The sequence below is a fragment of the Puntigrus tetrazona genome, chromosome 1 (genome assembly GCF_018831695.1).
Source record: "Puntigrus tetrazona isolate hp1 chromosome 1, ASM1883169v1, whole genome shotgun sequence".
NCBI lineage: Eukaryota > Metazoa > Chordata > Actinopteri > Cypriniformes > Cyprinidae > Puntigrus > Puntigrus tetrazona.
Window position 1 is genome coordinate 18,537,092 of NC_056699.1, and position 13,302 is coordinate 18,550,393.

The following is a 13,302-nucleotide window of genomic DNA, read 5'->3' on the forward strand; positions in this document are numbered from 1 at the left end:
CCCAGCCGTGGCAACTCTCTGCTGACCCGGCCTCCTCCTCCAAATCACTTGACTTTCCGCTTAGTGCCTCGTGCTCTGAATGTTCTTCTCGCCTGAAGAACAAAGGTTTGTTCTGCTTTCTTGGAGGTGCTGATTGTAGCCTTCTATATTCTGCTTTCCAGATGACTTCTATTTGTCCTGTTTCAGCTCCATCTGTTGGCTTGGCTGTAGAGCAACTTGCTAATTAAGTCATTATTTAGAGAGACAGTCCGTTATTGGACTTCTTTTTAATAGCCTTTTTTAAAATATAACCTGTTCGGTTGTAGATAAGTAAGGCCTGTTGCTCAGAATTTGGACTTTATGTCTTGTTTTCCATTGTTGTTGTTTTTTATATCAACAGTGTTGTTCTCAGGGTCTATTTGAGTCTTTTATGTAATCCTCAGTCTCCAGGACTCGAAAGCCCAAAATTAATGTTTGCGCTCATCCCGCGCTTGTTTATCAGCAGAGCGGAACAATAGGATTTCAAGGTGCTCTGTCAGTGGAATTCTTATTGCTGCTTTATTTTCTGTTTGTTTTGCGTCTGTCTTGAAGACAAGGGACTTTATTGGATGTGCAATGCTGCATCCAGTGCTGGTTATTGTCTCGTGGAGTGGAGCTGCTCTCGTTCACTGTACACTGGATTTCTCCGCTGAGAGTTCACAGAGGACGTTTTTGTGCAGGCTGTTGTAGTAACATGTTGTGAAGGAACATTAACTTCTGCTGTGAAGCGTGCCAGGTCTGGAGTTTGAGCCGCTGCCTTCAGCCTCTGCTGGTGGAGTGAATCAGTAGTGCTGAGCTGACAAACGTAGATCAATAGTTCTACTGAAGTTTGAAGTTGTTTTGAGATGGATGGCGCTCACCAAAAATGACTCTCTTTTTCAGCATTCCAAGTTATTAGTGGTCAGGGAACTAGCAGATTCCAAAACAAATAGACAAGACCAACCTTTTCTAAACAATTAAGACTATGCAAACTCATATATGGCACCAAGTTGCGTATCAGTGAAACTTGAAAAGTGTCAGATTTCAGTGTCGGGTTTCAAATTTGAAAACATAATCAGTATGAGTAATGCACAACAATATAATCAGTAAAATATGAACCAGAATAGATGAAAGCTTAAATATGGGTTTATTTGCAAGAAGAACATGGTTTATGCCAATCACAATGTGATTTGTGCAGTGAATTATTGGCTCATAACATTCCAAATTCAAAAGACATTTAGAGACCAAATATTATAATAATAATGTACATATAACAATAGATTTTAAGGACATGTTTACTTATAAAAACAATTTTGAATCTGTATTGAGAAGCCTTTGGTTGTGGGTTTTTAAAAGCGAAATCATTTGAGAGCCTCTGCTCTGAATAACCTAAAAAAAATATCCCATCAAGTGACTGTCCTTGTAAAATGGTGTTGAGCTAATCTGTGATTTGCACTACAAGGCATGTAATTCGGTTTTATTGCCCTGTCAGTGCACATTACTGTGTCTCACCGCCACAACAATGCCTAAACTGTGCAAATTGCTGTTTGCCTGAGACATCACCTTTTCAAACAAACAGAATCTCACCAAATGAAAAATTGATTCTAAAGCAGATTGTTTTTAATGGACAGATAATGGGGTTCCACTCAAGCTGTCTGCTTGATGCTTTGAGGCTTCAAATACATGAAATGACTTATAATTTCAAATGAATTATCATTAAAATACCATGGCTTGTTTATGTGTCTGTTTCCATTGTACCTTCCTCATCTTTGACATCGCTAGTGTTCAGTTTTGGCTGTCTTATAATTATAATGGAAGTAAAAGCTTTCAATATTGAATTTAGCACAGAAGTATTCATCCAACACAATGTGGTACACTAAAGTGCAGTGGAGGGTACCTGGAGTGTGTAAGTGCCTGAAAGCTGCCATTAGGGGCGTAAGTGTAACGTTTTTCTTCTTTCTTTTAAATGAGGGTTTCGGGGTGTTTTTTTTAACATGGTACCAGATTGGCAGATAAAAGAAAATGAGCGTAAGTTTCTCTGATTTAGTGGTTCTCAGTTGGTAGGTTGAGATACAAACATAGATCCTCAGATTGCAAGGAAAACTTTTTTTTCAAAGAAAGCAATAAATGCTTCTGACATCTGCTGTGCTTGAGGTTGGATATTGTGTGTCCAATCAAATTCTTCAGAATTTTATTCATCCTGAAATTTTTACAGTAAATTAATCTGTCACTGATCACGTGTACAGTATAGGCTTTTCATTGATTGAATGTTTCTCTGTGTTTAATAACTACCCATGTATTTATAAGTGTTCATCAAACAGCACACACTGCCATCTAACAAATGCCATTATAGAGCTCTGCTGACATTAAGAGGCCTTTATATGGCTAAAGAAATCCAATGTTGTAACATGATGTGCAAATCAAAAGACTAGTAAAGGGTAAGATTCACAAGGTCATTATACTCTAGACGATCATATAGGTTTTTAAACATGTCCTCCGATTGCTAGTGAGATGCACTTTCGTCATATATATTCTAGTGGCAGCTGTTCTTCTCTGCTTTCAAACCAATCTATTGTACTCTCTCTCTCTCTCTCTCTCTCTCTCTCTCTCTATATATATATATATATGTATATATATATATATATATATATATATATAGATAGATAGATAGATAGATAGTTGACGTATTAATATGTCAAAAATAAAAAAAGGCTCTAACATTGAAGATGAACCTGAATTTGTTTTTTTTTTTCAGCAAATCAATTTTTTTTTTTTTTTTTTTGTCTCACATTTATGTATGCCACAGATGGTCCATGTTTAAAAGTCTGTTCAGAGGTGAAGAATGTTCAGGTTAGTCTGTTATATCTGGAGCGATTAATTGCTTTTGTGGCAGTTAACAAAAGGGGAGAAAATCTTTTTTGAGGATATGAATAAATTATCTTTGCTTCACACTTTTATCGGCAGGCACAAGGCTTTACAAACACTGGACCTCAAAAATATTTCAGCACTTAAGTCAAACTTAAAAATGTCATTAAAATAATAGCTGTTTTCTTATAAATAAAACTTCTGTTGAACACTTTGATGGAGCTTGTGTTCTGTTCAGAAGAAATGCCACTTTGTTTGATATTTTGTTATCTAATGCAATAACATTCATACAATTTTAAAGGAACAGTTCATCCAAAGAATGAAAATACTCTCATTATTTATTAAACTGATGTCATTCCAAACCCTTTTGACTTTTTTCTGTTAAACATAAAAGGGCATAATTTATTGAATATCTGTTTGTGAGAATTGCAATACAATTGCAATGCATTGCAATGCATTCTTAATTCAAACGTATTTTATTAATAATGCAAGACTGTCATTCCGACTGTCAAAAAAATTTGCTAAACATTTAACATGTATTCCCAATATTTAATCAAATAGTATATGGTTAAATTGCATCGTCTGTTAGATGGAGGAAATACTTTTTTTTGTTGTCGTTGTTGCTTGGCCAAAATAGGTAGGTTTAGTAGAATAAGTTGACATGGAGTTGCAAAATTACTGTTAGTAGAATGTGTAGGGGACTATAGAAATAAGTGCAACCATACATATAAACTCTTCTTATCAAGAGAGTTCAGAACTACATTCTGTTTACATCGTAAGGGCCACAGCTTTTCACAGCTTTGAAAAATTCTGAACTCAGAGCATTAAATGAGTGAATGCCCCCTGCTGGCCCCACTAACACCATTTCCATCAGCATGCAGGGGGTCTCCCATCCAAGAACAGGCCAGGCCCAAACCTGTTCTGCTTCATTCGAGTGCCAGCACTTGGATACTTGGCAGTACATGCAATGTTGTATTAGGTTTGAGTCCATTTCAGGTTAAACTATCTCTCTTTTTTTCCTTATTAATGCCATGTGAATGTTAGTTGCAAAGTATTATGGTGAAAAAAACAAAACAAAACTTGCACAAACATGCAGGAGGGTGCTTTCCTGCAAATAGTATCATAGAGAGGACCCTCATGTGTTAAAATGTCTATCATAGGATTAATTTAAGGTTAATTTAAGTCGTGACTTGCCATGTGGTCTGGAACTTTGTATTTCTGAATAATTAATGGTTAAATAAATAAAAGAGCTTTTTTTTATTTGTGCGAGAACTTCTTAGACCTTTTCTTATCTTAAAAAGATTTTCAAAACTTAAAGACATTTTCAAATATGTTTTCAGCTAGTCTTTAGAAAAAGTTCAGTACAAACTTTATTGTTACAAACAACATCGTCACAAAAATATTTTGTAGAAAAGCTACTGCCTGTCCTTGATGTTACAAAAAAAACCTGAAAAATTAATGTCATTGTCTGTTTTTCTTTCAAACATGCACAGTACTAATAGGCAGAGTGACATTAATTCTGGTTTACCTGTGTCTCGCTCTCCGTGTATCCACCTCAGAGAATGGGGAGCGGGTTGTTTGGCTAGTAATCAGTGTGTGTAGTGCTTCATTGTTGCTTGACGTGCTTTCCGCTCCACGCTGAGATGAATGACCTTGTCTCTTTTAATAGAGCCGCATTGAGCAACCGTTGAATCTTTCAAACAAAACCTGCCTCGTGTGGAGGCGGCCTCTCCATTAATGAGGGACCGTTGCAGGCTCGCTCTTTCCTGCCGCGTCCAGAGCGAGGCCGTATTTCCCCCTCAGCGATCAACAAACGGGCGCTGTGATGTGGGCTCTATGAGAGGACTGGAGGGAGGCTAATGGAGGGGCTTCACCTCTCGGCTCGCCTCCGCTGTCTAGTCTCACCAACAATAGCCTGGCCAATTATCCACCTGGCCTTTGATTGGACGGCTGCAGCAGAGAGGGTGCTGGTCATCACAATGGAGAAGTCACACCTCTCTTTGCCTTGACAGTTATTCCTGCTAGGCAAACAAAGTTGGCAGATCAATAGGATCCAGGCCTGGTCTTTGTTCTAAGGCTATAGCAACTGTTGTCGGAAACACAAGCCGAAAGAATTACCATATACCCTACGCAGCAAACTTTGTCAGAGGAATATCAATTGCTGTCTTCGCACAACAGTACCTCGTCTTGAACTCCGATCGCCCACACAATTCTTCCGCTTCCGCTGAGAATTTGTGGTCAGTTCACTTGTAGTTTTAGTCCTCTGACCTTTGAATAGGTTAATATATCTCAGCGTTAAAGTTTGAGAAGTGTTTGACTTTGAAATTCATCGAAAATGAAAGGAGAAGAAAACAGCCTATTCTGAAACAGTAGGCATGCACCTAAGCAGAATATGCCGCCTACTCAAGCCAGAGTCCTGTAATCTTGTGTTGAATCCTCTAGACAGCAGACTGTTGTGAATGTCTCTCTTTAACCTTAAAACCTGACATAAGCCCTTCACCTCAGAGGTCTTCTGTTTCCCGGGGTCTCTGACTCGTGTTCAGCAGGCAGAGGAATACAGAAAAATAATAAAACTTCTTTTTATTTCCCTCCTCCTCCGTTTGAGATGTTTAATGTTGCATGAAAGACCTTTAGCGACTGATAATATTCTTGCTACCGAGTAGAGGTTTGCTTGTAATTATACCCTCAAAAACCTCGACCTAGAATTGATTGCATTGAAAGTTCAATAGAAAATTGAAAATGTATGTTCATTGTTGGCGAATGTGTATTGTATTATTTGGTAATGTTACCAGCACAACCGAAAAATTACATTCCTCATCATTCAAAATGACTCCCGTTGTTTTGCGCTGCAGAAAGAAAGGTTTGGATTACCAGGACTGTGATTTTTCATTTGTGGGTGAACTATCGCTTTAGTCTTATCAATGAAATTACTGACAAAAGTGCTTGTTAATGAAGTCTTTAGATTTTTTTCTGCGATAATGAAGACGAGACAAAAATGCACATCATGATGGTAATTAAACCGTTTCATTAAAACATAATGCTGATGAAACAATGACAAGAAAACTTAGACTAAAAGATATTAATCGCACACTAACAATGTTATTTGAAGAAGTCAGGAATTGCTCTGAATGGGACACAATCATTCTGACATTTTTCTTAAATGTTATGTTTGATGTACAAAATGTATGTTTGATGGCCTGGAACGAATTACGTTGTGAATTTTGTTTACTTTGTATTCAACAGCAATTTTGATTTTAACTGAGGTTATAGTCACATTTTAATTAGCTAGCAGCATCTTAAAGGCAATCTAAAGAGGTTTATGCCAAGGGCTGCAGAGAGGAAAGTTGTCTTGAAGTACTTTTTTTGTTGCCGTTTGTCTGTTAGCTTGTTGAATTATGAAAGCTTCAGTTTGTTTGTTTTTTGTGCTTTGATGACCACACTCTGAACGAAACATGCGTCTCCCAACATTTGAGACATGCTTATTGCTTCAGCAAAATCATTTGCCACATTGTCAAGCATTGTTAGACATTTCCCTTGTTCTGCGTTCAGGATCCCTTTGGGTTTCCTGCGCAGGCCTCATTTTCTGCTCCTCTTTACAGCGGCAATGTAATAAATTGGGATTGAGTCTGAACATTGATCTCGCTGCAGAGACGGATTTATGAACGGTTCAAGGGAGTGCATATCTCCCCCCTGAGGAAAACGGCGGTTGAGTAAATTGGAGCCAACAAGCAGGGCAATAAGGGGGGCGGGTGCCTTTCTTTTATTCACACACTGGCCAACGGCAGGCTTCAAAAACACACAGTATATTATAAATAAAGGCAGTGGCAACAGTGCTCAAGGTGCCTGTGCTTAGCGGATGTTTTATTCTCTGCGCCTGTTCTCTGGGGGCCACTGGCGAATCCTGGCTACAACGTCAGCAGCATTATTGGAGCCCAACGACACACGTGCCGAGACAAAACAGCTAATTTATTCACTTTAATGAGTCCATTACAGCAAGCTTGCACTAGCTAAATCTTGTGCAGAAGAAATACTTGGTGAGTGATGTAACATGCCAAGATAGATAACCTAGTGATGTATCATGTCGGAAATAGGGCACTTGTTTATCTTAGAGTAGCTGATTGATTTGCAGGCCTTGGTTAAGTACAATGTAAATTAATTAAATCTCAAGTGAAGGAAATTACATATACTAACATTTTATTAAAGGGCCATAAAAATTTGAAAAAAAACTGTGTCATTGTAAAATACTTTACTCACCATAAATTTATTCTAAACCTTATTCTCATAGAAGATTCTTTGAAGAGTGTGGGTAACCAAACATTTTATCGCCTTTGATCATACGTTTTTAAACGTATACAGGGTTGAAACATTTTTTCATGTTTTTTATAAGTGTCTTTTTTATTTTTAAACATTTGAAGAAAAAGAAACTTGCTTCACTGTACAATAAATGTGTGATTAATTCCAATAAATCTTATATTAGTTTTTTAGCAGCATTTCTACAGTGTCTATAATTGCACATAACACACAAACATCCACAGACACACAAAATGTCTTTTTGCATCCAGCTGTTTTTGTTGTACATATTTACGTATTTATGTTCCTAATTAACTTCCGAATTTGAACTCTTGCAAGGTCTTTGAAAAAAAAGCTACATTTCCACATTGTTCTTTGTGTGTATTTATTTGTGTCCTGACCCTATTAGATATTCTGTGTGTACAACAATTTTTTCTTTTTTTTATATGCCACCCCCCTCACCCACAAATAACCTTAAAAGTCACTTTAAAGATAAGTGTCCTTTGATAGTTTGCAAAAAAAGCATACCAAAGGGCACCATATGGTCAGAGCTGCAATTATTATCTTTTATGCCCCTCAGCGAATAATAGGAGATATTCTTTTGTCTGCCTATTACCAACCGCACCAGGAAAACAATGTGGTTCTAAGCGAGTTCATGCTGTAATGCAGTAACAATTAATGCAAGTGACTCATTGGTGTGAATCTCTGGCTCGTTAAGTTTGAATTGCAGAGACAGTGGTAATTTTAGCCCCTCCGTAGCTCTCGTATCAAAGAAACAAGCTCTAATGAAGCACTGTTCAGAGAGTCTCACATCTCACCAGTGTTGATTTGAATGCGATTTGAAGGGTACAGTTCGGAAAGACGTGCTTCTGTCTCAAAAACTATCAGAACCTTGAGCGGGGCAAGTGGTTCTCGACCATCTGTCTTAATGACAGACCACCAGGGAAAGAGAAAAATGAAATTTTCCACCCAGGTTGGGAAGGTAGTGGCCCAGAGAGGTCCGTCTGCAAACCATCAAAGCAGAGAATGCGCCTGCCCTTCATCATGGCTTGTCAGCCATATGCCAGCGGGATACGAAACTTTGCCTTTTCCTCATAACTGTTTATTTGTCACTTCCTTCCCCGCCGCTCGGCCTGCCACGCATCAGCACCAATGATTTATGACCTCGTTTAATCAAGCGCTCGTAGGACATGGAAAAAGAGAGAGAGAGAAAACCCACCCGACACTTTCGCTGCTGTGAGCCACTTCCACTAACAACGGCAGGCTGCAAAAGTTTCGCGAGTCTCCTCCCCACCTCAGCTCAGTGGGATCAGAGTGCAGTGGCAACTCATATTGAGGCTGTCACTTTTATTGGGGCCATTTGTTTGAAGGCCAGACACCCTGGGAGTTGAGAAGAACAGAGAGAGCGAGAGGGAAAGCAACAAAAAGAAAGGGTTGAATGCAACTTTTGCGTTGGCAGGTGACTTTGTCGGAGTTTAGTAGACAGTGAAGATGCAGCTGGAGGTTCCCTGAAGTGAGTTTGGCCTCTGGCCTGGAAGAACTGAACAAGAGAAACAAGCGCACACAAACACACGCACACATTGCTGTCGTCCACCAGATGAACGCTCCACATACTGCCTCCCCATCGGCTAATATACTCTTTTATTTTTCATCACAGATGTCCTGCTCTGTTTGGGTTGTTTATAATTGCATTGGGGGCCTGCAGTGAGCTCTCTGAACACAAACCAGAAACTCTCTGAGGACCTGAAATGCTACTATCATTAAGTTGCCAATCTTTTCAGTGCCATATTAAAAATAAATATGTCAGTGCTGCATTTCTGACACAATAGGTCTTCTCTGGAGTTTACCGGAGGTGTGGAGACAGCATATGTGCAAATATTGTGTCACAGGGGTTTATTGCTAAATAAACTCTCCTTTAAAAACAAAGGAGAAAACTGCAGATTGTTGTGCTACTTATTTTCAAAATGTATAGATTAGTATTTTCAGTAAAATAAAAATAATGATTGTTGTCGTACAGGTTTCCTGAAAACTTCCCAAGACTCACGTAATTGGTTGAGCCATAAATTAACAAATTAATCATGTGAGTGGATTTTTTGTAAAGTGAATTTCAAAGACACCAATAGATGCAAATTCACGTTGGGTGACATGAATGTCTCAAATGAATGTCCTCTAGACTTCACTTATCGTGAAAAATGGAAATTTCAGATTTGACAACACAGGACAACACAAGTCCAGTTTTACACATGGTTATATCGGAAAATGGAGAACGGCATTATTATGTTTATATTCATGCAAATGGCATGTAAAAGAATAAGTAACATAATACAAATGTTTGCTTCTTGTTTGGTGTGCTCACACTGTTAGGTTTCAGTGGAAAACGATGGCTTACATACATTTGTTTCTGCATGTTTTTAAGCTTACAATCATTTACATAATTATTTGGCAATCTTTTTCTAATCTTTCGTTTTACCAGTTAAAAGCCACATCAGTTTTAATTGTTACTATTAAGATTTATGCAATCATTTATAGGTGGTTCGTAATTGTTCATGATGAAAGGTCATGCATTTCTTACATTCAAATTCACATAATTAAAAAAAAGAGACACAGAGAGAAAGACTTAACTGATACTAGCTAAGCTTCCATCCAAAGATTCATATGCGTAAAACTAGAATATCACATAAAACATTTGCGAATAAAGCACCGTATTCATCCAAAAAGTTATAAAGAACAAAATTGTCACTTTCTGATAAAGTGACACTAAAATGGCCCTTTGATTTCCGCGATGCAGAAAACACAGGCGGAATCACAGAATCCACTCACGTCGCTGCATCTCTTCTCTAAATGCTTCATGAGCATTTAATCGTTTGATTTGAGTAAAACTAGTGTCATATCACGTACACAGAACTGTAAAGGTATTCATGGCAGCCTGTCATAATAAAAGTCCGGTTTAATTTTAAATCATTATGCCTACTGTTTTTCAGTTCACAGTCCAGTACTACTACTACTAGCCTACTAATATGAAACAAACGTGTTTTACGCATTCAAATAATCAGACATATTAAAACACAGAATTTGGTAACAATAAAACAACATGTTGAAAAATAGTTTTTTATTAAAACATAACATAAACATTTCATAGGCGCTTAAGCATATCATTTTTGTTAAACATAATAAATCGATGTGAAAATTGATGTTTCATGATTTTAATTAATTAGACATTCTTGTATTAAAAAGTATTAAAAAGTAGTTTAGAAAAATAAAAATGGAAAAAAATGCTATCCAGAAAAATGAATTAGCAAAAAAATATAGAATTTGGGAAAAAATTAAACGACAGACATGACCATGACAATGAATGCTCATTGGTTTAAAATTTCTGCATGCATTTTGAGTTCCTGAAACTATTAAACAGAAAACTATTTTTGAAATGTTTGTATATAATTGAAAGAAAAAATAATTTTTGCAGGTACAGATCATTACTGTACTCTAGTTCTCAAGTGCTCACGCTCATCCCTATTAGGGACACCACAGCTGTTGAGGATGTATATCAGCTGTCAAACATTGTGTGCCTTGAAAAAAATGTAACGTTTTTGAAGACATCTCTTTCAGGATTTATGAAGCAGGAAGAACCATTATAGCATCTTTAAAGTGAAAACTTTAGAGGTTTTTAAATGTATGAACGATTCCTTCTTGAAGTCAAACATAGTGCACAAACCTTTCAGTCAAAGCGTGACTCTTTTCATGTGCGTAACTTTAATGATGTCTGCTTCACGGCTTTCATATGTAATGAAGAAATTCACCGGTCCTTCCAGTTCAAACATTCCATCAACACATGGCTGCTGTACCTAATGGATTTATGTTATTGGTGGTAATCCAAAACCCATGTATTTGGTACCTCCAAAGCATCTAATCACACAAAGTCACATGGACACACACACACTCATGCACAGACACAGCAGCTGGGAAGCGGTGATTGAGTTTGTGTAGGTATTAATGCTTTGTATTTGAATAATATGCAAACGGTCGACAAGCTGCAGCAAACTCCTGCTGCTTCTGAAAATGAACAAACAGTAATGTGTGGAAAGATAAGACTTGCCTCCATTTTTTTTTTCTTTTGAAATGACTGCCTTTGCTGTTTCTTTGTGCTGTCACTGAAAGGGGTCAAATACATTACCCACTCCCTGACTAACACTGAGTAAATCTACTTTTTCCATCTGTTTCGCTTTCCGCTTGTGTTTACCTCATGTTCACATAATTAAAGATGTTTGCACGCTCATATTGGCTGAAAAACACTGCGGTGAAAGCTGATTTCCAAATGTACTGTAGCAGTGTATAAACGATATATAAATTTAATGAGCTAATACAGCAGTTCTTGAGCATTTTGTCATCACTGCGTGCAATGTTGTCAAATGGAAATGTACTTAATCCGTTTGTGTGACTACATGAATCATTTTCATTGCGTTGACTGAAACAAGGCAATGAAGCTCTCTGCTTCTGACTGGAGCAGAAGAATAACTTAAATATTATTTATGGTTTTTATATAAAAGATTAAAAAAAACTAACCTAAAAAAAGTTAGAATTATTCACACCTATGATTATCAGTATAACAATCACTTATTCAATCAACTAGGTTTTTGTATGTGCATTGCGCAAAGTGTTTGAATCAAGCACTCGTGCTCATTTTTGGTGCAAAAAACTTCCGAAAAGTAGCACCACTGCAACTGATTCGAGTTTAGCCAGCGAATTAACATTGGGTCTGTTTGTTCTGATTAATATTCTAGAAACGAAGACATTCAACAATTCATTTAAGTGTTAACAACGCTGGAATCTTATGGGGTGTTAAACATTAATGCCCTTGAATGGGGCCACGAGAATGGAGAAACAATTCCGAGATTAAATTACCGCACCACTGCACCGCAACACACAATCAATTTCCCTCCTTTTTCCTTTAACAGAACACAAACCTAGACTTATGTCATTTCCCTTTTTCCCCAGTGATTTCTTTCGAGTAATTTCTGTCTTTTTTTCTCTGATGCTTTTTCAGAGCACCTGAAGGCACATCTGGAGGAGTACATGTCCAGATTTCCTAAGGTCCGTATCGTGCGCACCAAGAAGAGAGAGGGACTGATCCGCACGCGTCTGCTGGGAGCGTCGGTGGCTAGAGGAGAAGTCCTTACTTTCCTGGATTCTCACTGTGAAGCCAACATCAACTGGCTGCCGCCCCTGCTCGGTGAGTCCAGATAAAAAAACTGCCTACCCTGGCGGCGGCACGTAGCCACAGATTTCTCTGGTTTTTTTATGCCTATCACTGTGAGAAAACACAAGCCATTGAAAATCCCACAGAATGTTCTTTGTGCTTATCTTTCTCTTTTGAATCTAGCAATTTCAAAATTCAATTGCTTTTTCCCGTCCAAAGTCTTTCCCCCTGCAGTCGGTTGATTAAAAAAAAATAAAAAATCCTCCATCTCCTTGTTTCTTGTCTGTGGCTTGTTCGTTTTATCACTCAAAAAAACCTTTCTTGTTTTCAGACTCATTGAGGATAGAATCTATAGCGTTTCCCTCTGCGCCACATGAGCATTGCAAATCCAGACGGCTTTTGATGAGCATGACCCTGTTATAAGATGTTTTAAAATGCCTACTTCAGCAAATGTTTTGCACATATCGATGCTTATTGATCTGATGCAAGTTTGGTTTTTACTTAGTAGGCTTGATCTGTCTGGTTTTTTTTTTCTTTTTGCTGGGCCGAACATCAGGCGGTCGTCCCAGAGACATGGGCACAGCACGCGAGTTCTAATTGGTTATAGTGAGCTGTGTATGGCCTTTGAGAGGCATGCTGGGATGCGGCCTGGCATGTATGATTAGAGCGGAGCTGATGCACAAGCGCTCGGCAGGTACTGTGTCGCAGGCTGTTTGAAACAGAGCTCTGATCTGTAATGTGAAGAACTGGGCTTCTCCAGTCTTCTCATCAGACCATTGCTTGTTATATAGGATGCAACCAGGCTATGTATAAATGATTTTTGGCCAATGTTTCATGCCTTTAAAATGGGGAAGACCAAAGGAAACAAACTTTTGCACTAGCACCAATGGTACTTTATGTTTTATCAAGAACTGTCTAGCAATTATGGCATTCAGTAGCTTGGTACTGGGAATATT

General features: G+C 38.0%; 1 protein-coding gene across 2 annotated transcripts in view; it reads left to right on the plus strand.

Annotated features, from left to right (window-relative positions):
• The window catches only part of galntl6 (polypeptide N-acetylgalactosaminyltransferase like 6), a 146,450-nt gene that overhangs the window by 105,954 nt on the left and 27,194 nt on the right, over positions 1-13,302 (plus strand). For both annotated transcript variants that reach the window (XM_043241787.1, XM_043241715.1), the window contains exon 6: positions 12,194-12,379. In XM_043241787.1, coding sequence (XP_043097722.1) covers positions 12,194-12,379 — 186 coding nt within the window. The remainder of the gene's footprint in view (positions 1-12,193; positions 12,380-13,302) is intronic.